Here is a 23,665-nt window from a genome sequence, read left to right as displayed (position 1 = left end):
GTGCTAACATTACAGACATGTGCCCCTCATCTGTGAGGACATTAATATTCAATTTTGGGTGCTGAGAAACATGCCCATAATCTTAGTACTGGGGAGACAAAGGCAAAAGAATTACGAGTTTGAGGTCAGCCTGGGCTACATTATGAGGTTTTGTCTCAAAAACAGTGGCAAGAGCAACAAAATCCATATAAGAATGACAGACTTGGAAAAGTGCTACCAGCGGGGGATGGTTGCACATGACTGTAATTCTAGCAGTCAGGAGACCGATACATGAGAATCTAAAAAGAAAACAGCTGCTTGCACCATTCTCGGCCCCATCGGCGCTAAGGATCTGGTGTAGAGTAGCACCCACTTCACAGAATTAAAGGATCTTCAGGAAACAGTCTTGTTGACCATGTTGTCCACTTCCTTGTCTGCACTTGGGAGCTCTGTGTGAAATCAAGGTGCTTTCAGACCTTGGCCCCCGACATCCTTTTCTATGGAAGGCCAAGGCTCTAGTGTTTAATCTCCACTAGATGAAAGGAAGCAGTTGTTTTTGTTTTTGTGGTGGTAGGGCTTGAACCCAGGCCCTTGTGTGCATCAGGCACTCATTCTGCCTGCATTTCCAGCCTCACTGCTTTTGTTTTTTTGGACAAGGTCTCACTAAATTACCCAGACTTCCTTGCATTCGTATATTAAACTCACAGCCCGCTGCCTCAGCCTTCTAAATAGCCTCTGCCACTGGGCCTGGCTTACCAATGTCTCTTTTCTCATAGAGTAGGGGAGACAGATATTTGGGAAACATTTACCATTCTGTACAAGTAAGTTGAGAAAGGGCTCATCCCAGGTTCAGTTTTATTTATTTATTTACTCATTCAATCATTCATTTACTCATTTTGGATTTTTTGAGACAGGGTTTCTCTGTGTAGCCCTGACTGTTCTGGAACTCACTCTGTAGACCAGGCTGGCCTCTGCCTCCCAGGTGCTGAGATTAGAGGTGTGTGCTGCCACTGTTTGGCTCCATCACAGATATCTTAAAGTCTGGGTTCACATGTAACTTGAGACTTCACTGAGTACCCTGAAAGGAAAGGTTTGCTGCAGAGGAGCATGAGGAGAGGCCACCCCCATAGGAGACTTGGTGTTGTGTGGTCCTCCGCTGCAGCCCTGCACACTCACAGCCAGGTCTCGGGCAGTGCCGCTCATCTCCCTGCCTCTTGCTCCCACTCCCTAGGTGTTCATACGAGAGCTCATCTCCAACGCCAGTGATGCCTTGGAAAAGCTTCGGCACAAGCTGGTGTCTGAAGGCCAGGTGCTGCCAGAAATGGAGATTCACCTTCAGACTGATGCTGAGAAGGGCACCCTCACCATCCAGGTACCCTGACTGGGCAGCTCCCAGCTCTTCCTGAGACAACCAGGCTGACCAGACGCAGGGAGGCCTGCGTTGCAGTTAGATCTGCATGCAAGTGATATGCTAACCATTTTCTTTCTGCCGTCCTTAGGATCTTAGAGGCACAGGCAGAAGAGAAGAAAGTTTAAAATTACCAAAAGAGCTGTAGTTTGCCTTTTAATTAGTTCAGGGGTCTCTTTGAAGAGTGAATGTTGTGGAGGTTTTACTCTCACATTTTGTGGTCCTGGGATTTAACCCAGGGCCTGCTGCATGCTAAGCAGGTTCTCTGTTGCTGAGTTGTTTGACCCTTGGTCAAATTTCAGATTTTAAGGAAGTCAAGTTTATCATTTTTTCTCTACTTTTAAAAGATTTATTTATTTTTATTTGTGTGCTTGTGTGTGTATATGTGTGTGTGCACATGCACATGTGCCCACATACATTGTGGTGTCTGAGGAAACAAGAAATTGGATGCCCAGGAACTGGAGTGATAGAGAGTTGTGAGTTAATCATATGGGTGCTGAGAACCAACCTTGAGTCCTCGCCAAGCACATTTAATTGCTGGGCCACCCTGCCAGCCCTTGTCATTTATTTTCTTTTCTGCTTATGCTTTTATTGATCTGACAAGGAAAATTTTGCTTTGGAAAAGAGGCAGTATTTTTTCCTTTTAGAAAACAATTCAGAAAATGTTTTCTTCTAGGAGCTTTTCTTTAGCTCTTGTGTTAATATCTGTGATACCGTTAAGTGAATTTTTGTGTACAATGTGAAGTATGGGCTGAAATTTACCCTCTGTCCATGGACTCATATCTGTATGTTCCCAGAGATGGAACTCAGATCTTGAGCATGTCAGGTCAGCATTCTATAACTTCTGTAGCCCAAGCTGGTCTAGAGCCCACTATGTAGCCCAAGCTGGCCTTGAATATCCATCAACTTTCTGTCTCACCCTAACAAATACTGAGATTACAGGTGTCAGTCACCACACCTGACTCACAGACCTTTCCTTTCTTTTAATGGGTGCTGATCCCATTCACGAGGGGAGAGTTCTCATGACCTACTCTCACCATCCGTTGAGGGAATAGAATCTAGCAGAGGAGCAGTGGCCTGCTGAGGTAGAGAGGACCTGTGGCCCCACGGAGGAGTTGCAGCTGCTCCAGGAATTCACTGGTTAGGGGCCTGCAAGATGTCCTCTCTGCTTCAGGATTGTCTAACTGCCCCCTCACTTTGCATAGGACCTCACAGCCGTAATCACGGCTTCAAGGGTTGTGAATCAGGAGAGCCACCAGAGGCTGCATCAGGGCCAGGCAGGGGTGTTCCTGGTGATGAGAGCTGATGTTTCCCTGCTGACTTGCTGACTTTGGTGCTGAGGATGGAACCCAGACCCTCCACAAACGAGCTGAACTGTACCCTATCCCTGAGGTGTTTTCATTGAGTCCTCCAGGCAACCTTCAGGAGTTCTTTGATGCTGTAGACTGACAGGATTAGACTTCTGATGTGCTTGTGATACGATTCCTGAACCCACCTAGCCACTGTCAAGGAAGCCATCAGTAGTTCTGGTGCTGTCCATGTGCTCTGGCCTGGTTGTGTGGGGTCTATGTGTGACAGTGTCTCTCTCTTCAGGACACTGGCATTGGGATGACACAGGAGGAGCTGGTGTCCAACCTTGGCACAATCGCCAGATCAGGGTCAAAGGTAGGTACAGCTGAGAGCACCACACCTCCCCACCAGGATAGGCACTGTGGAACCGTAGAGAGGCATCCGTTAGCAGTCTCATTCTAAATAAACAGAGGTTGAACTCACCCTTTGCTCAGAGCCATAGCATGTTGAGTGGATACTTTGACGCCTGCCAGTCCAAGTCTAGGAGGAGCCGTTCCGTTTGCTGACACTTGTCTTCAAGTTAGCCTTCAGCCACCCCCTGAGCTACAAGCCCTGATCCAGACAGCCAGCAGCTCTTGCCACTTCTCCCACTCAGCATTGCTCTGAAGAATGGTCTTGGCCGCACTGGTTCTGAGGACACTTAGCCAGTAGGGGTCATTTTATTGCAGTGTGACAAAAGCCATGCTGGGAAGACAAGATGACTATTTTGGGATCCTCAGTAGTGTCCATTCTGGCCTAAGGCAGAGACCAGAGGTCTGCCCTGCCTGCTGGTTCCTGTGTGCTTTTCTGTTCATCTGTGTAAATGGTGCAGTAATAAGCTGGAATGTCTCACAGGAATTTCTACTGTAAGAGGCGTCTGTGCTGTGACTTCTACCTGTGGAGTTCCTTGTTGGGTTTTTTGTGTAAGGTACTCTGCACGGTCTCAGAGACCCACCGAGAGCGGCGCGGGCTGGGTTTAAATGCACTGTAATGTCAGCTCGTTACTGCACTGGTCAGTGTGCCAGAAGCTGCAGTGTTGTAGGAATGCTGAAGACGATATTTGGAGGATATTCTGGACAGCCAGTGTAGGCCAGAGCAGTGAACAGTGACAATGTGAGAGGAGCCAATCAAGCACTGGGGTGTTTGCACGTGTTCATTCTGTGTGTCTGTGGGACCCCAAAGTGAAAGTATTTTTTAAAAGTGGTGTCTGTCCTGGACACACTTAACTCTTTAAGCAGTACACTGACTATTTACACTCTGGATACTGTAAGTAGAGATGGTTTTCAGTATGGGGTTGGGGAGTGCAGCTTATATAGAAACAGCTTTTAGACAAGCTGCTTAGCATCAATGAATCTTGTACCCTGGTCCTGGAACTATACCTCAGGACACCGAGGGACATTGGTGCCAGGTTTATACTGCTTCCCACAAGGTTGAGCACCTAGGAGACATGACACACAAAACAACTGTAGCAGCCCCACTAGGCCTGCTGACCCACAGGTCAAGTTGCCTCTTTCCCTGTCTGATCTGACCTGAAGTTGTTGGCAGTGAGCGTTGTAAATAGGGTACAGTCCTGTTGCTGCCCAAGCCCAGCTGGATGGCTTTGGGCTATTGTTCCAGCCTCTGTAAACTTAGTCCTTGATGAGAATGTAGGTGGTGGGGAAGGACCAGTGTCCTTGCTAACTGTGCTGCGGGCATGTGCCAGAGGACCATGCCCAGCACAGCACAGGTGGGGTCGGCTGCCCTCTGAATAATCGTTGCCGCCACAGGCCTTTCTGGAAGCACTGCAGAACCAGGCAGAGACGAGCAGCAAGATCATTGGCCAGTTTGGAGTGGGTTTCTATTCAGCCTTCATGGTGGCTGACAAAGTTGAGGTCTATTCTCGTTCAGCGGCCCCAGAGAGCCCAGGTTACCAGTGGCTTTCAGATGGGTAAGTAAGAAGGGGCCCACCTCACATAGGCAATGTCCCTTTCCCTCATGGCACCCGGAGTCTATTGTCATCTGGCATGTAAACTAGAAATTACCTGTGAGTTTACAGAGTTGACTTAGAGATATTGAGACAAGGTCTTTATATTTAGCACAGGTTACCCTGGAATACTGTGTGCAGCTAAGGTTTGAACCCACAACAATCCTCTCACCTTAGTTTCTGACTGTTGGGATCACAGATGTGCGCCATTGCATCCAGAAGAATTATGAGTTTCTTAAGGTGCAGTTGTACCTTTTGTGGGCTGTTTATGTAAAGCCTGACTCTTCTGCTTTGGAAACCCAAATGGGTCACTGTGCTTTGTGGTACTGTCCTGTTTGGCCTAGGCTCTTGGTAGTGCAGTGAAGGAACATGCCTTCCTCTGGTGGCCTTGCCTGCCGCTAGCTGCCTCTGGCCTTGGTGCACCCCAAATTAGATGCTTTTAATTCCATCTGCACACTTCCAGGCCAGGAAGCTAGCTGTATACACCCTTCTTTAGTCTGTGTTCAAGCAAATTCCCTGAGAGCTCTTCATAGTGGACACTGTACAATGCCAGCAGAGCAGGCTTGAGGGCAGAGCCGGGCGTATTTCCTCTACATGCATTTCTTCTGATACTGTGTATGCCCACCTTGGGAGTCCTCTTAGCACTGCTAGTTGTTGTGGAGCTAGGCTAGGCCTACTTTCCAGTCACATGCCCAGGGGGTTCTCATAGAGGGTGACAGGATAACTCATGTGCCACCTTGAAGCTGTTCTTGACTCTAATGTCTGTTCAGTGGCATAAGGGATTCTACCAGAGTCAGGAGCTAGAGAACTAGGTGTGGTGGCATAGGCCTCTAATCCCAGGATGCAGGATTCTGAGGCAGGAGGATCATGAGTTCGAGTCCAGCTTGGGCAACTTAGCAAAATTTTATTTTAAAAAGGAAAGCAGGGGAGAAATGGGGCAGTCTTTGCTTTTTCCACGCTCAAGTACAGGCTCCACTTGTGAAAATCCCAAGGAAGTGATTGACTCTGCCACATGGGGCTTAGTCTGCAGCAAGCTGTGGAACTGGCTTTATTCTCTTTCATGTTTTAGTTCTGGGGTGTTTGAAATCGCTGAAGCTTCAGGAGTTAGACCTGGGACCAAAATAATCATCCACCTCAAGTCAGACTGCAAAGATTTCGCCAACGAGTCCCGGGTGCAAGGTGAGGACAGCCAGGCCTGCAAGGCATGCGTGCCTGCATGAGGGGCATGGGCACAGCACAGAAGGGTCAGGAGAGGACTCAGCCTCCCACTCAACTGCCACATTTGTGGAAAACAAGTTTCCACCAGTCCTGCTTCAGGAGTCTTGATGGCAGGGCCACATAGCCTGCTGGGGTTGGAAGGCTGTCATGGCCTGACAATTTTGGGACTCTGCCGCCTGCTGGGCAGAGCCTTCTAAGCCTAGGCCTTCTGAGAGCTGGGGACAGGTGAGTACTTCCAGCCACTGTTTTGGCTCTCTCTGGCTCTCACTGAAAGCTCTTGATTGCACCAAGCAGATCCTCTGCCACCAGGAGGTCTCCTGTTCCCATGGCGGATGGTGACTGAGGGGTCTGCCTCTTGGAAGCTTTGCCTCTGCCGGCTTTGCACAAAACAGTGGGCCCTCCCTGGCAGGCGCAGGCATCAGTGTTGACTGTCCTTCTTTCTTTCTCCAGATGTGGTAACAAAGTATAGTAACTTTGTCAGCTTCCCCTTGTACCTTAATGGAAGGCGGATTAACACCCTGCAGGTGAGGCCCTGGGCTGCTGTGTGGCTCAATAGCTGTAGAAACCTTTTCAAGGAATGTAGAGGCATAGGTGAAAATGGGGGACAGTGCTTAGAATCGCAGGAGAGATGAGAGCTGTGGGGTGCAGGCAGTTTTTCTTGAAGTATAAGTCACATATCACAAAGTGCTCCGCCCCCACCAATTTAGTGAGTGGTAATTATTACATAGCCAGTTATGTCTCCACAACTGGTTTTAGAACACTTTTAGCATCCTGAAAGGCAGGCCTGTCCCCACGATCAGCTCTCTTCTCCAGACCTTACAGCCACAATCAGCTTGGTCTGTGGATGTGGCTGATTTGGTCATTGAATATCATTGGAGTTCCATGATATACTCAGGTGTGACTGAGTAGTATTCCATTGCATAGAAAGACCATGTTACTGGCTTGCCTGTTGCCTTGTCTATGTCTCTGCTTAGGACATTCATGTGTAGTTCCCTGCTTACTCCTTCCCAACCTGCTGTCACAGAGAGAGGGGCTTGTTCTAAATAAGGTCTTTGCATCTCTCGCCTTGTGTCACCTTCAGCCTGCACCAGTGCTGGAGCTGTCATTGTGGGGCTTCCTAAGCCTTGCTGGTCTATCCATGAGTCATTGAGAAACAGGTTTGGAACATGACACCTCCCATTTGATATCAATTTCCAGGCCATCTGGATGATGGACCCAAAGGACATCAGCGAGTTGCAGCATGAGGAATTCTACCGTTACATTGCTCAGGCTTATGACAAGCCCCGCTTCACTTTGCACTACAAGGCAGATGCACCACTCAACATTCGCAGCATCTTCTATGTGCCAGAAATGGTGAGGTGCTTGGCTGTGCACAGCACAGCTCTGGGCAAGCCCAAGGTCCAGGGCGACCTCACAGTGCCCAGTATAAATTTGCCATTGTGGTGCAGGTTGAGGCTTCTGCAGTTGACTTCTGCCCCTGCTTTCCTTCTGTCTCCCTGGTCCACAGCAGCAGCTCTGCCAAGTCCACAGTACAGAATCTAGCTGAGGTCTACTCCCCTGCCTTATCTCAGTGGACCATGGCAGCACTCAGTTCAGATTGCCCTCTGGAAAATGGCTAGGTTGGCCCTGGCCCTCCCTAACCATAAGTGAGATTTTTGAGCAAGACCCCTGAAGCCCATGGATTAGCAGAGATGCTAAGTCTTGGCTCGCTGGCATGTCCTAGATCGGCCCACACTGCAGCTGCAGCCAGCACTGCAGCAGAGTGGGTATTTTCTAAGAGGGCAGCCAGCGGGGCTTTGGCTTTTGTTTGTGATGCCAGTGTGAGAGCTGCCAACTCTGCTGCAGTGCCTTGGTGGACCAGGGAGGCTGCAGTCCATGAACCTGTAATGCCAAAACTCCAATTCCATGTTTTTATGTGTCAGGAGATATTCCTACTTGATTCTTTTCCTCCTAGCCATTTAAAAATATGTAAAAACCAGGGCCAGGCCCCATCTATCAGTAGTGGTGAAGGAACCCATGCTGACTTTGGCCTGGAGGTTGTGGTTTGCGGATTCTGAGTCCTAGTAAGTTGTGATTGGTTTGGGCACATATAAGACGTGTTTGATGTCCTCTGTTGGGTACAGCTTGGGGAGGCTGCCCCCCGCCCACATGCATAACACAGAGCACTTGTAAATTTTAGCAGAGCCAACACATGAAGAATTGGGCACATTCTTCATTCTTACCTTGGCCTTGTTCACCCCTGGGATTCATCCATGTGGCCTAGGGAGATACTGGCTCTCGCCATGTTGTTGTCCTCAGTCCTACCTTTCCTTTATCTGGTGGGTTCTGTTGTTCCCACCTGACCATATTCTTTTCTTTCTTCCAGAAACCATCCATGTTTGACGTGAGCAGGGAGATGGGCTCCAGTGTGGCACTGTATAGCCGCAAGGTCCTCATCCAGACCAAGGCTACGGACATTCTGCCCAAGTGGTTGCGCTTCGTTCGAGGTACTGCTGCTGATACCCAGACTCTGTGGTGTGGACAGTGACCTGAGTGTCACTGTCATATGTCCTGTGCAGCCCACTGCATTTGCATTTGCTCTCTCTCAGACCATCCTCCCCAGCAGCATTCATGATGGAGCAACCAGGAGAGCAGCTCAGCGCCTCTGGGAAACAGCCTGGTGCATTCCTGGCTGATCAGGGAGGCAGGGGGCCTGAAGTTCCTTCACATTTAGAAATTTGGCCTGAATATCTGGTTTATGCAGAAGTTATGCTGAACCTGAGATTATTGTTCCCCTGGGACTGCTGTGCTGCCCACTGCCCCTGAGCAGGGCTGAGGAGTAGTGCTACCCTGCCCTTCCTTTTCCTCTGTCACCACCTATGGCTTGCATGAGGTGGGGCATGAGAAAAAGCCAGTTCAGACTGGGAAGCCCTCAGATAACGGTTGAGATCCCATTGGTATAGGGTTCTAATGTTCCCTGTCTTCTCAGGTGTGGTGGACAGTGAAGACATCCCCCTGAACCTCAGCCGAGAGCTCCTTCAGGAGAGCGCACTCATCCGGTAAGCCTCCGTGGCCACTGGCGCTCCTGTGAGGATGGTCCTTTACTTGGTTCTGCCCCAGGTGGAGTTTTCAGAAGCCCAGAGCAGAGAGTGAAGAGAGGCCTGAGGGCAGAATCTCTCTGGCCTTCCAGGTTGTCCTGACCTCTGAGGTTTACTGTTGAGCAACTCCTTCTGATTGTCTGGGCAACTGCTGAGGCAGAACCTAGAAATAGTGGCGCTATGCTGAGTGCCTCAGGGTATCCCCTTTGGTCACAGGCACTCCAAAGTAATGTTTTAGGAAACACTCGTAACAACTGCAGAGTAAGTATATCTTATTTATCCAGGCTCTTAAGTGGAACACAAGTTACTTTTCCCACTAAATACAAATTACAATGAATAAAGAAAGAACTTGGTCCTTTTTCTCAGCCCATGCCCGTGTTGCCAACCCCACACTGCAGATGCATGCCAATGGACTTCATGATAGTACTTTTCCATTGCTGGTGGTGCAGGTGGCGTGGTACATGTGTAGGCATAGGCTTTGAATGTCTAGGAGTTCCTAGGGGATGGGAAGTGCACTGCCTCATTGCTCCCCACTGATGAAGAGGTGTTGGGAGATGATCCCAGCTATGACGCATGCTGGCTACCCAGCCTGGGTATGGCCACAGTTGGAGAGATTCTAGGCACAATGTCCAGAGTTGGACAGAGGCAGGGGTGACCCTAGAACCAAGAATATAGCTAACGTGGATAGGGACGCTTTGCTGAAACTAGGAGGCAGGCCTAATGCTTGTGCATCAGTGATCCCAGGCTGACCAAGCAGCTTACGCTGCGCCAAGAGCTGCGGTCGGCCTGAGGCAGTCTGCCCTTGATGCTCAGGTGGCAGAGAGGGGTCTAGAGCCACTGCCTCTTCTGCCTGTGCTTGTGAGGACTGGATGGTCGATCCGAGCTTACGCTACTCAGAACTAGTTGCTTTACTCGAAATGTTGAAAAAATTGGAAACTTCTCAAGTGGGGAGTAGTTCTACTCTGGACCCTCTAAGACAGAGTTGTCTTCCTGATGGCATTTTCCTCTTTGTGATTTGGGGTGTCAACAGCCTACAAAGACTTCTCTTTCCCCAGTAGAATCTTAGAACCAGCAATTGGCATTGCTCTATCGTTGGCACTGTCTATCCTCAAGCCCCACTGGGTCTACAGCTTTTATCCGTGTTTTGTGATGTTGTGTATATCCTGTGTACATGGTGGAGTAGAGAGGAAACTGACAGTGAAAATAAAGACTGTCAGGTTCTGCTTTGTGGTGAAAATTGGGGATACCTTATAGAAGCATGGTGACTCATAGACAGCTGCACCGAGTCCACTCGAGCCAACTTCCCATCTCTTCACATTTCCATGATGGTGTGGCTGTGGCCAGAGAATGGTTGGAATCTCAAGGGAGGGTTGCTTTCTGTTCTGAGAAACTCCCGTGATGCTCTGTCCTCCTGGAGAAGGAGCAGTAACCACCAGAGGGGGCTGTCTGTTGTATGGTTCTATTTACTCACTGCCATAGTCGCCCGACGCTTCTTTGCTCCTGGTGGCAATGGCCGTGTCAAGCCATAGGAAATAATCCCTGTTTATTTGCTTTTCCCAGAGGGATTCTCTTGGCAGTCAGGCCAGTCATTCTGTGAAGTGGCCCTACACTTGGAAATGGTAATGCTCCCAAGATAGAACATGAGAGGTTGCTCCTGTGGGTGGGGCAGGGTTTTGACTTGTGCCTTGGTTAGTGGCATCCACTTTGACACTTTGGGAAAGGTGCGTTTTTAAGGCTTCTCTCCATTTCGTGATTCTTGATCTCTCTCGGTAATGAGTATCATGTGAAGTGGGAATGTGAGTTTATACACACATTCTTGGGTTTTCGTTTTTTGTTATTTTTTGGTTTCTGTTTGTTTTTACAGTACTGGTTATTGTCAGGCAGGCATTCTACCACTGAGCTATCTTCCCAACTTGGGTGCTGTTTTACTTAGAAGAATAGTAGATGTGATCTTCAGCAAATTTTCAGTATCTTCACATATTTATGGATTTTTAAGAGGTGTTAAGAGTTGAACTCAGGGTTTCATACATGCTAGACAACCCCTTTCTATGTATTCAATAGTATTTTTAAAATATCTACTGCTTACTTGTATGTACTGATTACTCATGTCAGTCGGGGAACAGTTTATTTCTGTCAGTATTTATTGTGTTCTCGTGTTATTCTGGTTTGGAACTGCCTTTGAGCTGACTCCTGTCCCTTCAACAAGCCTCAGTGTGTCTCTTGTGCTGGCCCAGACACACCAGGCACTAGGAGTCATGGCTCCATTTTATCACAGCAATAGAAAGCCTTTGACAGTGACCATCCTTTACTGAAGGCCACTCCTGTGCACTTGACCCCGATTGCTCATCGATTTAGGCCTTTATGGATAATACAGTAAAAATGTGCTGATTACAGAATCACATTTTCTTAGTTACACAGTGTGCATGCAATATACTCAGTATGTCCCAAGTTATAGTGTATCACGCATACAGCACTGACCCAATAAAAGAAGCTCTGCAGTGGGTGCAGTCTTTGCATGTATACATGCTATGCTGTAACGTATTCCCATTGGGGCTTTCTTGGATGTTGCTCTGTGTTTTAAGGCAGACGTTTCCTAGGAGTGTTGGGTTGTTAGATGGCATTGTTTGGTGGCTTCAGCAGTGCATTATTCGTTTTACCCCTGAGCCTCTTCGTGCTTGTCATGTGCTGCAGTGGAAATCACTCTCCTTTATTTCTGATGCATGATTCTTGCTGGGTTCAAGTAAACAAGATGTCCCTGTGATTGTCATCCTGAAGGGTTGCCAGTTTGTACCTTCCTGCAGGGTGCAGCCGGCCTCCCATTAGGGGGCAGCACAGGGCACCTTTTGTTCTGTGGTTTCCTGCTGGCCCCAGGTGTGCTTACCTGGCCTGGACCTTCAGTTACTGATGTGATGAGCATTGCTCTTGCCCCCATGTTCCTGGTACTTGACAGAAAACTCTGTTCACAGTCAGTGACTTCTGTTCTGTAGGAAACTCCGGAATGTTCTACAACAGAGATTGATCAAGTTCTTCATTGATCAGAGTAAAAAAGATGCTGAAAAATATGCAAAGTTTTTTGAAGATTATGGCTTGTTCATGAGGGAGGGCATCGTGACCACGGCAGAGCAAGACGTCAAGGTAGGCTGATAACTCCTCCCTGTCAGTCTCCGCCCTGTCGCTACAGAGGAAGCTGGCAGAGGCTGTTCTGGACATGGTGATGAGTCAGGTGGTCAGCACCTGGAACACTGGGCGCCTGGATCTCTCCTGGCAGACACTGCAGCTCTGCGTATGTCCTTACCTGTGTTGGTGAAACTCCAGTCACTGACAGAACACCTGACAAAAGCATTCAAGGCCAGAATTATCTGCTCTTAGTTACAGAAGTTTCAGTCAGTGTGGAGGAGAGGGTGTGGCTAGAGCTAAAACAGATTCCTATGTTTTCTGACTACCTTTTTTCTTTTACCTGGGCCCATAATCTGGTATGGTGCCACCCACACTCAGGACTTCCCACACTCAGTTAACTGAGTGCTTCCCCTCAGTTAATTGTGGCTCCTTCAAGTTGACTTTCTCAGATACTTTGTCAATGAGGGGAAACTCACAGGAGCAAAGCACAGATATGTACAAAGTGCAGGAGTCCGTTGATGCAGGGTAGGAGGTTGGAAACACCTTCCCAGACTCACCCAGAGGTGTGCTTTGCTATCTCCCAGGCACGTCTCCATCCAGGCAAGATGATAGTCGAGATCAGCCATAACATACCTTTGTCCCACAAGCATTGTTCTCATAGTTGAAAGGCCAAGGCTCTTGTCTCTTGACAGCCTTGCCCCGGCAGCTGGCAGGAAGAGAGGTGTTGTGGATTCAGGGAAAGTACGGAAAAGCAGGGGTGAGGATGGGGTACAGTTTCTGTCTTAGTTATGTTTTCTTTTGCTGTGATGAAGCACCATGCTCGAAAGTACTTTGGGGATGAGAGGGTTTGTTTGGCTTATATTTGTAGTCCTTTATCAATGGGAACTAAGGCAGGAATTGAAGCAGACGCCATGGAGGCTTACTGCTTACTGGCTTGCTCAGTCTGTTTTCTTGTATAACTCAGGACCACCTGCCCCAGGTTGGCACCACCCACAGTGGGCTGAGCCCTCCCACATCAGTCATTAACCAAGACTTGCCTATAGCCCAGTGTTATAGAGGCAAATTTTTCAATTGGAATTTCTTCCCAAATGGCTATGTCAGGCTGACAAAACAGCCAATCAGGGGTCATTGTATACTTGGTAAAGTTCTTAATATCACTGTTGGGCCAGGCTCACTGCTCAGAAACAGTGCGTTTGTTCCTAAATGGTTTGGAACAGTTTGTATTGAAGTCTTATTTGCCTGCTGTATACCCACGGTATCGCTGTCCTGAAGGCCACATGTGGCACGTCAGCTGCCAAGGTGAGCTTCATGGCTCTGCCCTGGTGTTCTCCTCATCAGATTGTCAGCAGGTCCCAGCAGTACTGGTCCGCTTAAGATGTCCATTTGTTATTTGTTTGTCACTGTGACAAAGCAGCTGAGGAGATCAGCTTGAAGGAGGAAGGAAAGATTCATTGTCACAGTGCCCCTTTGGCTTTGATATTTGAGGGTTTTGGTGAGGCCTTGGGAGCTTGTGGTGACAGGAAGGAAAAGAGAGAGGGGAAGGGGCTACAGACAAATATACTTTTAAAGGACACCCCCAAAATGCTATCAACTAGACCCCAGGCCTATGTTTCTACAACTTCCTGCTAGCCCATTAGCCATGAATTACCAGCACGTCAGAGCCCTTGTGATTCAGTTATCTTTCAAAGTATATGCTGCTGCTTTGAGCACCTGGCTCATGAGCCCTTGGGAACATGTATACGACACCATTCGTTCTCATTGATGTCACTTTTCAAGATTTACTCATTGGTGGATGCATCTGTGTATGAGCAGGTGTACCTGTGAAGGCCAGGAGAGGGTCAGGTGGCCTTCTGTCACTCTCTATCTATCCCTTTGAAGGCACTGCACCTCCCTAAACTTGGAACTTATCTTTTCTCAGCTTACTTGGAAGCCGGAAAGCCCCTATGTGGAGCTTGGGTTGCAGGTGTGTGAGACACCTTGCTATGTGAGTGCTGGGATCTAAATTCCAGCCTCACGAAAATGGTACAGCTCCTATAGCCATTGAGCCTTTTCTCTGGCCCCTGATCTCACTTAGTTAACAGCATCAGCATCTAATAGCATTTTCTGACTTTTTCCAAGCACCTTTTCAAAGTGCTTGGAATACGCTTTGACTAGGTGTATTTGTGTGTGGTAAGAGCCAGATGCATCAGGAATATGGATGTGACCAGACCTGGCCTTAGCAGTTCTGAAAGTCTTAGTCTCTGTCTTTGTCTGTCTACTCTGAGTCCAAAGCATGTTCATTTGGGTTCATCTCTGATTGTTCTTCACACCCTTTCCCCAGGTTCTCATGCTGGAATGGTCAACAGTGACAGTGCCTTAGATAAGGGAGTGTCTAAGCTTGCAGCTCCAGGGATCTACCTCACCACTGTTCTTTGTTCTACACAGCCCATAATGGGCTGCATTGCCCATATCTGTGTCCTGTTCCCCAAAAGCCCTTCTCTTTGCTGTATACTCCAGTAGCCAGAACTGGGAGCGTGAACAGCCCTGGCTGAGGAGGCTGGAGACTGTAGAATGTTTGTCTGTGTCCAGTTGCCGCTGAGGACAGAGAGAGGATAGTAAGCCCCGGAGTACAGTCTGCCAAGAGTGGGGCTGGTGACCCTGAGGTAGTTTGCCCAGCTCTTCAACTAGGTTAAAAGGTTTTCTCATGGCCCTGTATGTCTTCAGTGGAGCTCATAGGCCTGTGTGAAACTCACTGAGTGCACCATAGCCTTGGGGGTGCAGGCTGGGGAGCTTTGATAAAGCTGCAGGCTTTACCGAAAGTCAGAGTTGGAAATGCTGCTCAGATCTTGGCCCTGGACTAAGCTGTGACGTGCCCACATCTGCAGGAGGATATCGCAAAGCTGCTACGGTATGAGTCCTCAGCCCTGCCTGCTGGGCAGCTGACCAGTTTACCAGACTATGCCAGCCGAATGCAGGCTGGCACCCGCAACATCTATTACCTGTGCGCCCCTAACCGTCACCTGGCTGAGCACTCACCCTACTTCGAGGCCATGAAGCAGAAGCACACTGAGGTGGGTAGGCCCCAGCTTGCTGCTGGGCCAAGAATGTGTCTCGCAGGGTCTGGGCTGTGAGGGAAGGGCTGATCTCCCAACTATGCATGGGAGAAAATAACTGAGCGTTTGAGGCCCTGAAGGCTGTGTGGTGTGAGGCAGTGCCCTATGTCTGTGATGTGGCTGTCATTCCGCTGGGTGGCAAATGGATTTGTTCGTGAATAGTATGTGTGCTGTGGCCAAGACAGCCAGAGCCTCTCTTAGAAGCCTCTGGTGAGCTGTTGCTCGGCCCCAGAACCCCCACGTCCACAGCAGTGCCCTCTGCTGCCCGTGGTCTAAAGGGCTTGGGTGCCCACAGGTGCTCTTCTGCTACGAGCAGTTTGATGAACTCACCTTGCTGCACCTGCGGGAGTTTGACAAGAAGAAGCTGATCTCGGTGGAGACAGACATCGTCGTTGATCACTATAAGGAGGAGAAGTTTGAGGACACATCTGCAGGTTGACTCCCACCTCTCCCTGGCTCAGGGTCCCCTGTGAATTTGGGGCAGGACACTGTCACTTGTCCAACAGGTTCTTTCTTGACCTGCCCATGAATGTACAGCATTCTGTCTCACTTGGGTTCTGGTTCACAGCCTATGCAGGAAGCTGCTTGGGAAGGTCATAACCTTCCCAAGAGTGTCCAGGGCCCAAGAGTGGCTCATGGAACCTTCAGAGGTTCCTGCAGTTACCCCCCCCCCACCCCCCATTTAAAACACCGGGCTTCATTTGTAGCCCAGGCTGACCATGAATTCCTATCCTTCTGCCTCACCACTCATGAGTACTGGAATTACAGGTGTGTGCCACCATGATGGGGCTCAACTTTTTCTTTTTAAAGTCCTAAAAATTTTTACAGAGGCCGGGGGCAACCACAAGTGTTTTCAATGTTTTCTGTGTAGTTAAAAGGCATTTCTTTAAGAGTCTAGTTTCTGGTGAGGTGGTGTGGCTAGAGATAGCCCGAGAATGTCCTAAGTGGAGGCCACCAGGGGACAGGTGTGAGTGGCCCCCAGGCTCACTCACTCCTCTTGTACAGCTGGGGAACGCCTGTCCGAGAATGAAACAGAAGAGCTAATGGCTTGGATGAGAAATGCCCTGGGGTCTCGTGTCGCCAGTGTGAAGGTAAGGCCTTCCTCCAGTTACTGTGGGACTTGGTGTTGTCCAGAGCCTGACTGTAGCTGTGAATTGCTGGCCTAGTGGGCCCTCATAAGAAGGCACTGAAGCCAGGGTAGGGACTCCTGCCGTATTCCCAAGGCCGCAGGCACTGGCATCTCACCATCAAAGCTTTGTTGTGCCTGGCACTATCACTCTTCTGAAGCCCCCTGTCTGCGCTGTTCTCTCACAAGCCACTGCTGGTCTTGGCCCTGCTCAGGGCAGGTGCTTCTCTGCAGTGCTTCCTTGCCTCACTCTAATACAGGGTCCTGTTAGTGCTTCCTGTGGTGACAAGACCCCACGTGAGCCAATCAGGCTCTGTCTCTCTATATGGGGGTTGTGGTGGGGAAGTGCTCCTGGCCACTGGGGAGAAGGATCTAAGCCTGTCCAAGTCCATACTTCTTGGGCATCTAGCTGTGATCTTTGTCTGGAGACACATTACAGGACAGGTGCCACCACAGGGCCAGTCTGCCCTCTGCCTGGTGGCCTCGTTAGCTTCACCCTGCTGCAGGCCTCACTACTGGGTTCTTCCTCATCCTGGGCCTTGCTTGCAGGTAACTCTCCGCCTGGACACGCACCCTGCCATGGTGACGGTGCTGGAGATGGGGGCTGCCCGGCACTTCCTGCGCATGCAGCAGCTGGCGAGGACTCAAGAGGAGCGTGCCCAACTGCTGCAGCCCACGCTGGAGATCAACCCCAGGTTCGGCTCTGAGCAAGAAAGTGTGGGTGTAAAGCTGTGTGCGCGTAAGGTGGTTCTAAGAGAAGCCCTTGCAGTTCAGCAGAATTCAGAGGCACAGAGCATGGCTGGTCTAACTTGTTTCCCACTTCTCCACTAGAGTTCCATTTTCTTGAGTTAAACCACACACCTGGCCTTTTCTCATATTGTTTGTTATTGGTTTTGCCAATCCCTCAGCCGGTTTTTACCTTTGTGGAGTAGATCCTGGTGCAGGTGGCAGCATACAGTTCAGTGTAGGATCCACCTTAGGACGGCTTACTCGCTTGATAGATTTGTGTGGCTTGCAGTTTGGAGCTGTAGAAACGGGGTTGCTGTGAACACATGTAGGCTCTCTAGGATGTGCAGTCCTCACAGGCCCACAGCTGGTCCCCACAGAAGTCCCAGGTCGGTGATGTCATTTGTAATTTGTTTGTCTGAGATGGGGTTTCACTGTGTAGTCCTGCCGGCCTAGACCTCCATATGTAGACTAGGCTGGCCTCTAACTCAAAGAGCTCAACCTGCCCCTGCCTCTCGAGTGCAGGGATTAAAGGCATGTGCCACCCTGCTTGGCCATTTGTATTCAAATGTCCTTTTAAGGTATCTTTTAATCAGCAGATCTTGATTTTATTATCAAATTTGTAAATCTTAGCTGCTTTAGGGTTTCTGTGGAATCAGTTCTTTCTAAAAAGCTCTGTAATTTAGGCTTCTGTGTTAATTTTGTTCCAGTCTGGTCTCATTCATCTCATTCTGTAAGAATGCCCAGTGGTCTTGGCCTCGCTGATGCACGTCATTTTCAGCTGTGGATTACCATGTGTGTTGCCTATCATCTCTGCTAGAACTGTCTCTCCTCTTCCTTGAATCTCCATAGGCAACACACAAGTGAGCTTGAGGCACTGTATTTCTCCTCAGTGAGGTCTTGGCTACTCTTGGATCTTTACGCCTATATAAATATTTAAATTAATCAGACAAAACCCATAGTTACTGATATACTTGTGGGGCTTAGGGCTTTTTGGTTTTGCTTTGAGGCAATGTCCCTAGCAGTAGCATAAGCTGATCCTGAAACTCCTGGAACTCACTCCATAGACCGGGCTGGCCTGGCACTCAGAGATCCGCCTGCCTCGGCCTCCGAAGCACTAGGATTAAAGGCGTGCCCCACCACTGCCCAACTGCTATGTGGCATCTTTATTGTGTGTTTTAAGTTTAAGTGTTGCCATTGGAACTGTGTATGCAATGAGGGTAAGGAATAAATTCGTTTTGCATATAGCAATAGCTCTTTGGGGCAGGGATTGTTTTGTTTTTTTGAGACAAGGTTTCTCTGTGTAGCCCTGGCTGTCCTGGAACTCATTATGTACACCAGCCTGGCCTAACTCAGAGCTCCGCCTGCCTCTGCCTCCCAAGTGCTTAAAGTTGTGCACACCACAACCACCTAGCTTAGCAGTAATTGTTTTTAATGAAGTTATAGAATTCCTAAAGATGTTAGTGTAACTCGCTGTCATTGTAACTCGCTTGACTTATTTTCATTTCTTAAGATACATTTTTATTGTTTTTGTTAATATGTGGATGTGCACACACATGCAGGCGCCCTCGGAGGCCGGAGGTGCTGCTGGGGTTATGTTGAATGAGCTGCCTGTCACAGGTGTTGAGCCTGAGTCGTCTGTCAGCGGGTGTGCGTTCAGCCACTCAGAAGTCGCTCCAGTCCTCATCTCCTCTTTAACTTACAGATGTTTGAGATTTTAATATCACACACTATTTTTTCACTTTATAATCATAAATTTTGATTAGAAACTATGGTGTAGAAAGAGGTCTGTGAGCCTTTAGATCATAGACCTAAGTGACTGGCTTGAGAGGGTTCGAGCAGCTTCTGGCCAGCAGCAATGAGCCGTGCTCCAGACACCCGCACTGGCTGTGACTTTAGAGTAAGTGACTTGATGTGACAGCTAACTAGTTCTGGCACAGAACTGGTCTTATGAGTGCAGAGTGCTGAAGGACTCTGTTTTCAATCTTGTTTTTAGGATTGTTGGTATGTTCTCATGGTTCAGAAGTCAAAAAGGCCATTGGTAGGGGCATTTTTCAGGTAATCTGTAATAAGCAGCATGTGTTTCCCCTTCCCCAGGGCCATGTACCATAGAGGTTACAGGGTGCCCCCTGGCACAGCACGTAAGCATACCCTTTCTTCCAGCTTCATAGATTCCGCCGTCAGCGTGCAGGCTTAAGGTTTCCCTGTCGCACACGGTTGTGTCAAGAAAGAGCTGGCTCATGGCCTCGGTGCCTTCCTGTGTACTCGGGAAAGGTTTATAATGTCCCCATCTGTCATCATCTGTCAAACCTCTTACCTTCTGCTGTTCTCATAAGTGAAAATTAATCTACAGCTTGGATGTTTCCTGTAGGGTTCAACTAGAGGTTTTTTTGGCTTTTGGTCTTGTAGGAAGGAGAAAGATGGTAGACTTGGGTTTATCCTTTCCATCTTCTAGGTTTGTATCTTGTGTGTAAGAGCAAATCTCGGTTTTGTATCTTTTAATCATTGGTGCTGGAATTGGGCTGGGATTAATTTCTTAGACCAAAATGAACTGCTTTTCGAGTGGCTGGCCTATGTGTACCCTCACGGTGTATGCCAGCCCACCTTCTTGCCTGTGCAGTGCTGGCAGCGTCGCACAGTGAGCTTGAGTGCTTGGTCTGTGCAGGAGGCTGTCCCTGCTGTCCACATCTCTACCTCCCCGGGCGGGCTCTTCTCAGCGGCTCTTCCATGCTGATTTTTCTATACAATTAGATTTCAGATATATGAGCCGTTCACCTTTATTTATGTCTTCAGGGGTGAAGCTGCACTTGCACACTGATTTTGATTTTGCTGCTTAGCACCCCACCTGCATTATTTATTCATTCATTCATTCATTCATTCATTTGGTTTTTTGAGACAGGGTTTCTGTGTGTTGTGACAGCCCTGTCTGTCCTCGTCTTGCTTTGTAGACCAGGCTGGCCTCAAACTCACAAAGATACCTCTGCCTCTCAAGTGTTGGGATTACCCACCACCCCTGCTCCATCTGCATTTTGATATTGGCACTCTTACAGTGCCTGTTGACTTGCCTAGACAGTCATGCTAGACAGACACATTGTAGGTTTGGGGATGTTCTGATAACCCTCCTGTAGCAGCAGAAGCCCTGAGTTAGTGACTGCCAGCTCCAGCTGACTTTCCTGTTGGCTCCCTGATACAGGCACGCACTAATAAAGAAGCTCAGCCAGCTGAGGGAGCACGAGCCAGAGCTGGCCCAGCTGCTAGTAGATCAGGTAAGGGGCACTGGCTGGGTTTGGCATCCTTGTCTGCCTTGGGGTTAGGAAGCTGCTGTCCTCCTACGGGTCGCATGTAGGTCCGGCTGGACATGAACCCCTGATCCTAATTTTACTGTCTCATCCCTCCATTTCAGATCTATGAGAACGCCATGATAGCAGCAGGACTCATTGATGACCCCCGGCCCATGGTAGGCCGCTTGAATGACCTTCTAGTTAAGGCCCTAGAGAGACACTAGCAGCCAAGAGACTGGACCTAGTGTGCAAGCCAGGTCTTCTCAGGGGACAGATGGAACTGCCTGGGGAGAAAGGACTTGATACACAGACAATACCACCAACTGCTTGAACTCAGCTTTATTTACTTGGATTAAACAGTATTTCTTAGTCCATGTAGTAGACGTTATCTGTGGTCTCAGAGGGTGTAATGCCACAGTGCCAAATGTGCAGCTGGCATCTCCTCAGCAGAAGCAGTATGGCTGTGCTGCGTGGTGACATCAGGTTCTCCTGAGGGTCACTTCCACGGGGTAATGGTCACTGATGGCTTCAGCCTACAGAGGCAGGGAAGAAGTGGGGAGGACACAGGGTCAGAGAGGGTGAGCAGTTCGAAAGCCTTGCTGCTCCTGGCCTAAATCACCTCCACCCACATCTAGTGTGAAAACAGTAGCAATGTCAGGAATCACCGAAGTCAGCTCTTATTCGGCCGGAAGCTGACTTAACCTGCATGAAGGAAGGACACATACCAGCTGGCTGGAGAGACCGTAGGCTGCTTGGAAGTCGAAGGGAGCAGCTGAGTTGGGGACAACAGCGTCCTGCAGCAGCGCTCCAGCAACCACAATCCTGTAGGACGCCAAAGGACACGGTTCCCTCACCACCGTGTACCACATAGTCTTTGGTAATGGTCTGCCGGCCCCAGGCTCCAACCTTGCTCCACACAGGAGCACTAAGAGAAGGCCCTGCAGGAACCAGCATGTAGGGGTGCCCAGATAGGACCCCGTCCACTGGCAGCCCCTGACAAGAAAACTAAGGAGCCCATGAGAGCCGAAGTTTCTGCCTCTTTGAGTGGGGGTGAGTGAGTGAAGGGTTGATTAGCCGTTGACTCGAGGCTGCTTACCTGTCGTAAGCACAGTGTGTGGATGTCGCTGTGGTGTCGGCACTGTCAGGAATCAGCCACTGGAAGATGGTGCTTGTCCGAAGGCGGATGGAAGACCACTGGGAGGAAGTGACGTAGTTGCAGCCAGCATTGAAATCTCCCATCAACATGACGTCCTGCCAGGAGATATGCCTGTTGGTCCAGGGACAAATGGGGCCAGTAGAGCCCATTGTCCTAGGGTGGTCTCACCTCCAGGCCCCACTTCTGCCGGACATCCAGGTAAACATCATAGAGGGCGTCGATCTCAGTCACGGCATCTGTCGGGGCTGCGTGCAAGGGCACGATCGCAAAGTCTCTGACCTCTGAGGAGACAGCAGGCACTCTAAGGACATGGTGTCCAGAGACCAGCCTGGATCGGGGCTGGTCTGAGGAGATAGAGATGAAGCATGTGTGACAGCCCCCCTCAGGGTAGCCCCCCTCAGGATGGACATACTTCTTGGAATTAAATGTAAATTCAGAGCACTGAGAGTTGAGGGCATTCCCTGACGGAATGGATGCACGAGTTGTGGGGCCTACCCTTGCCACAGGTGTCTAGAGCTGTAGATGTGACTTCATCTTGGCCTGGGCAGGGCTGAAAGTGGAGCACAGCAGCACTCACCAGTGTATGGGGAGAAGAACCTGACAATGGTTGGCTCTCGGCTGAAGGTGTCATTTCCACAGGGCTCACAGCCATCATCATAATAATAGGTGTCCAGAACAGACACCTGGTCAGGCCTGAAGAAAGACCAGGAGGTGAGTTCGGGGCTGAGAGGCACCTGAGAGTAGCCGTCCACCCAGACTCAACCTCATCCTGCACCCTGTGATACACACTGCTGCTCCTGCTCTGTAAGGGCCCCCGGGCTCCCTAGAGCACCCTCAGCTGCTGCAGCCAGACTTGGGGTCTGTGTCTCCGTCTCCATGCTTGTATGCTCAGGCTTTGATCGTGGGGCTTTACCTGTACAGGAAAAGGTACTGTTCCTTGTAGCTGTTGCGGCCCAGCGGCTCGCTGATCACATAGCGATAGGTGTCAGGTGCATCCCTGGATAAAGGAAACCAGAGAGGGAACCTCCTGGTACCCAGTAGCAAGCTCCACCCATGGGGCACAGGGGGAGTGAGGCTGTTCCCCTGTAACTAGTTTTCACATGCACAGACTCCAGGCCCCCAGCACTGTCACCCACCGATTGAGTTCATCCAGTAGCTTCCCAACAGCCACGAGGTGGGTATCTCTGACCTCTTGGACAAGAGTGATGTCATAGCGGCTCAGGATCTGGGAGTAGGGTCACAACAACTGAGCAAGCAGCCCAGGGCATCAGACCCTGTCCCTATTGGAACCTGAGAGCCGGAGCTGCAGCTGCCACTCTTACTCATGGGCAGTGTTGACAGTGGCCTGACAGCCCTGACTCCACCCAGGTACTAGGAAGGCCTGAGGCTTACTGACTTCTGTGGTCCCAAGAGATGGCTGCCACCTTCCCTCTGGTCTGTCTGTTCTCAGGCATAGGCTTCCCCAAACTTACTTTCACAATGTAGCTAACAAGGGTGCCATTGGACATCTTGGTCTCCCCAAAAGTCCGGATGTTGAAGGCTGCAATTCTCAGAGTCACAGCCAGCTGCAGCAGGCTGGCCATGGTGAACAATATTGCCATCAGCCCTGTGCATCTCATCCTGTGAGATTGTGGGTGTCAGGACAAAGAAACAGTGACCCCACCACCCTCATCCTAGATCCACCAGTGGGATCGGTCCTTCCCCTGCACTCACCTGAAAGCCAGTCCTGGGTGCAGTAGCAATCTGAGATGACTTGGATCACTGGGGATCACCAGCCAGAACAGAACTGCTCTGTTGGTAGGATGTGTCCCCGAGGCTACTCTGATGAGCAAGGGACCCCTCACAGGGAGCCCACCTGACTCTCACGGAGAGGCCTGTGGGATGTGAGAATGCTGCCCAAACCTGATACTAATTTCTCCTTTTGCTTTTAAAGGAAAATTCTTACACAGAATGTATAAAGGAAAAAAACAAAAAGCAGTGTGGACTTGGAGAGCTGCTAGCTCTCCAGGTCATTGCCCAGGCAATGCCAATCTGCTCTGCCTTGCCAGTTTTAAAGGTTCAGGCAGTTATGACCTCCCCAGGGCACGTGTGTACCCTTCACCTGAGAGCATAGAACAATGGGGCTGCCTGTGTGGCCGTCCCTCTGGGGCCCTAGACAGGCTGACTGCACATGCTCACTTCAGCCGGCACAGT

At 49.7% G+C, this 23,665-nt stretch overlaps 2 protein-coding genes across 2 annotated transcripts in view; one reads left to right on the top strand and one right to left on the bottom strand.

Annotated features, from left to right (window-relative positions):
* Positions 1 to 20,690, top strand: part of Trap1 (TNF receptor associated protein 1) — a 27,719-nt gene extending 7,029 nt beyond the window's left edge. Inside the window, exons 4-18 of the mRNA XM_021632431.2 lie at positions 1,211 to 1,351; positions 2,981 to 3,052; positions 4,483 to 4,643; positions 5,749 to 5,858; positions 6,348 to 6,421; positions 7,095 to 7,250; positions 8,263 to 8,383; positions 8,866 to 8,935; positions 11,962 to 12,109; positions 14,956 to 15,141; positions 15,479 to 15,617; positions 16,189 to 16,274; positions 16,859 to 17,004; positions 20,229 to 20,301; positions 20,439 to 20,690. Of these exons, the coding sequence (XP_021488106.1) occupies positions 1,211 to 1,351; positions 2,981 to 3,052; positions 4,483 to 4,643; positions 5,749 to 5,858; positions 6,348 to 6,421; positions 7,095 to 7,250; positions 8,263 to 8,383; positions 8,866 to 8,935; positions 11,962 to 12,109; positions 14,956 to 15,141; positions 15,479 to 15,617; positions 16,189 to 16,274; positions 16,859 to 17,004; positions 20,229 to 20,301; positions 20,439 to 20,540 (1,785 nt within the window). The 3' untranslated portion in view covers positions 20,541 to 20,690. The remainder of the gene's footprint in view (positions 1 to 1,210; positions 1,352 to 2,980; positions 3,053 to 4,482; positions 4,644 to 5,748; positions 5,859 to 6,347; positions 6,422 to 7,094; positions 7,251 to 8,262; positions 8,384 to 8,865; positions 8,936 to 11,961; positions 12,110 to 14,955; positions 15,142 to 15,478; positions 15,618 to 16,188; positions 16,275 to 16,858; positions 17,005 to 20,228; positions 20,302 to 20,438) is intronic.
* Positions 20,641 to 23,665, bottom strand: Dnase1 (deoxyribonuclease 1). Its single transcript, XM_021632456.2, has 9 exons — positions 23,186 to 23,665; positions 22,945 to 23,092; positions 22,609 to 22,697; positions 22,386 to 22,469; positions 22,050 to 22,165; positions 21,641 to 21,753; positions 21,413 to 21,567; positions 21,042 to 21,138; positions 20,641 to 20,849 (listed from the first exon to the last, which is right to left on the bottom strand). Exons 2-9 carry the CDS (start codon positions 23,089 to 23,091, stop codon positions 20,796 to 20,798), a joined length of 855 nt encoding a protein of 284 aa, XP_021488131.1. The 5' UTR covers position 23,092; positions 23,186 to 23,665; the 3' UTR covers positions 20,641 to 20,795.

The sequence above is a fragment of the Meriones unguiculatus genome, chromosome 11, assembly GCF_030254825.1.
Source record: "Meriones unguiculatus strain TT.TT164.6M chromosome 11, Bangor_MerUng_6.1, whole genome shotgun sequence".
Classification (NCBI taxonomy): domain Eukaryota; kingdom Metazoa; phylum Chordata; class Mammalia; order Rodentia; family Muridae; genus Meriones; species Meriones unguiculatus.
The sequence above is the reverse complement of the archived record's forward strand: the minus strand, read 5'-3'. Positions and strand labels throughout refer to the sequence as shown.

Coding starts and splice junctions, on each gene's coding strand:
- Dnase1 (XM_021632456.2), bottom strand. CDS start 23,091: ATGAGATGCACAGGGCTGATGGCAATATTGTTCACCATGGCCAGCCTG. Junction 22,166..22,385: donor CAGTACCTTTTCCTGTACAG/GTAAAGCCCCAC, acceptor GTCTTTCTTCAG/GCCTGACCAGGTGTCTGTTC. Junction 20,850..21,041: donor ACGGTCTCTCCAGCCAGCTG/GTATGTGTCCTT, acceptor CTGCCTCTGTAG/GCTGAAGCCATCAGTGACCA.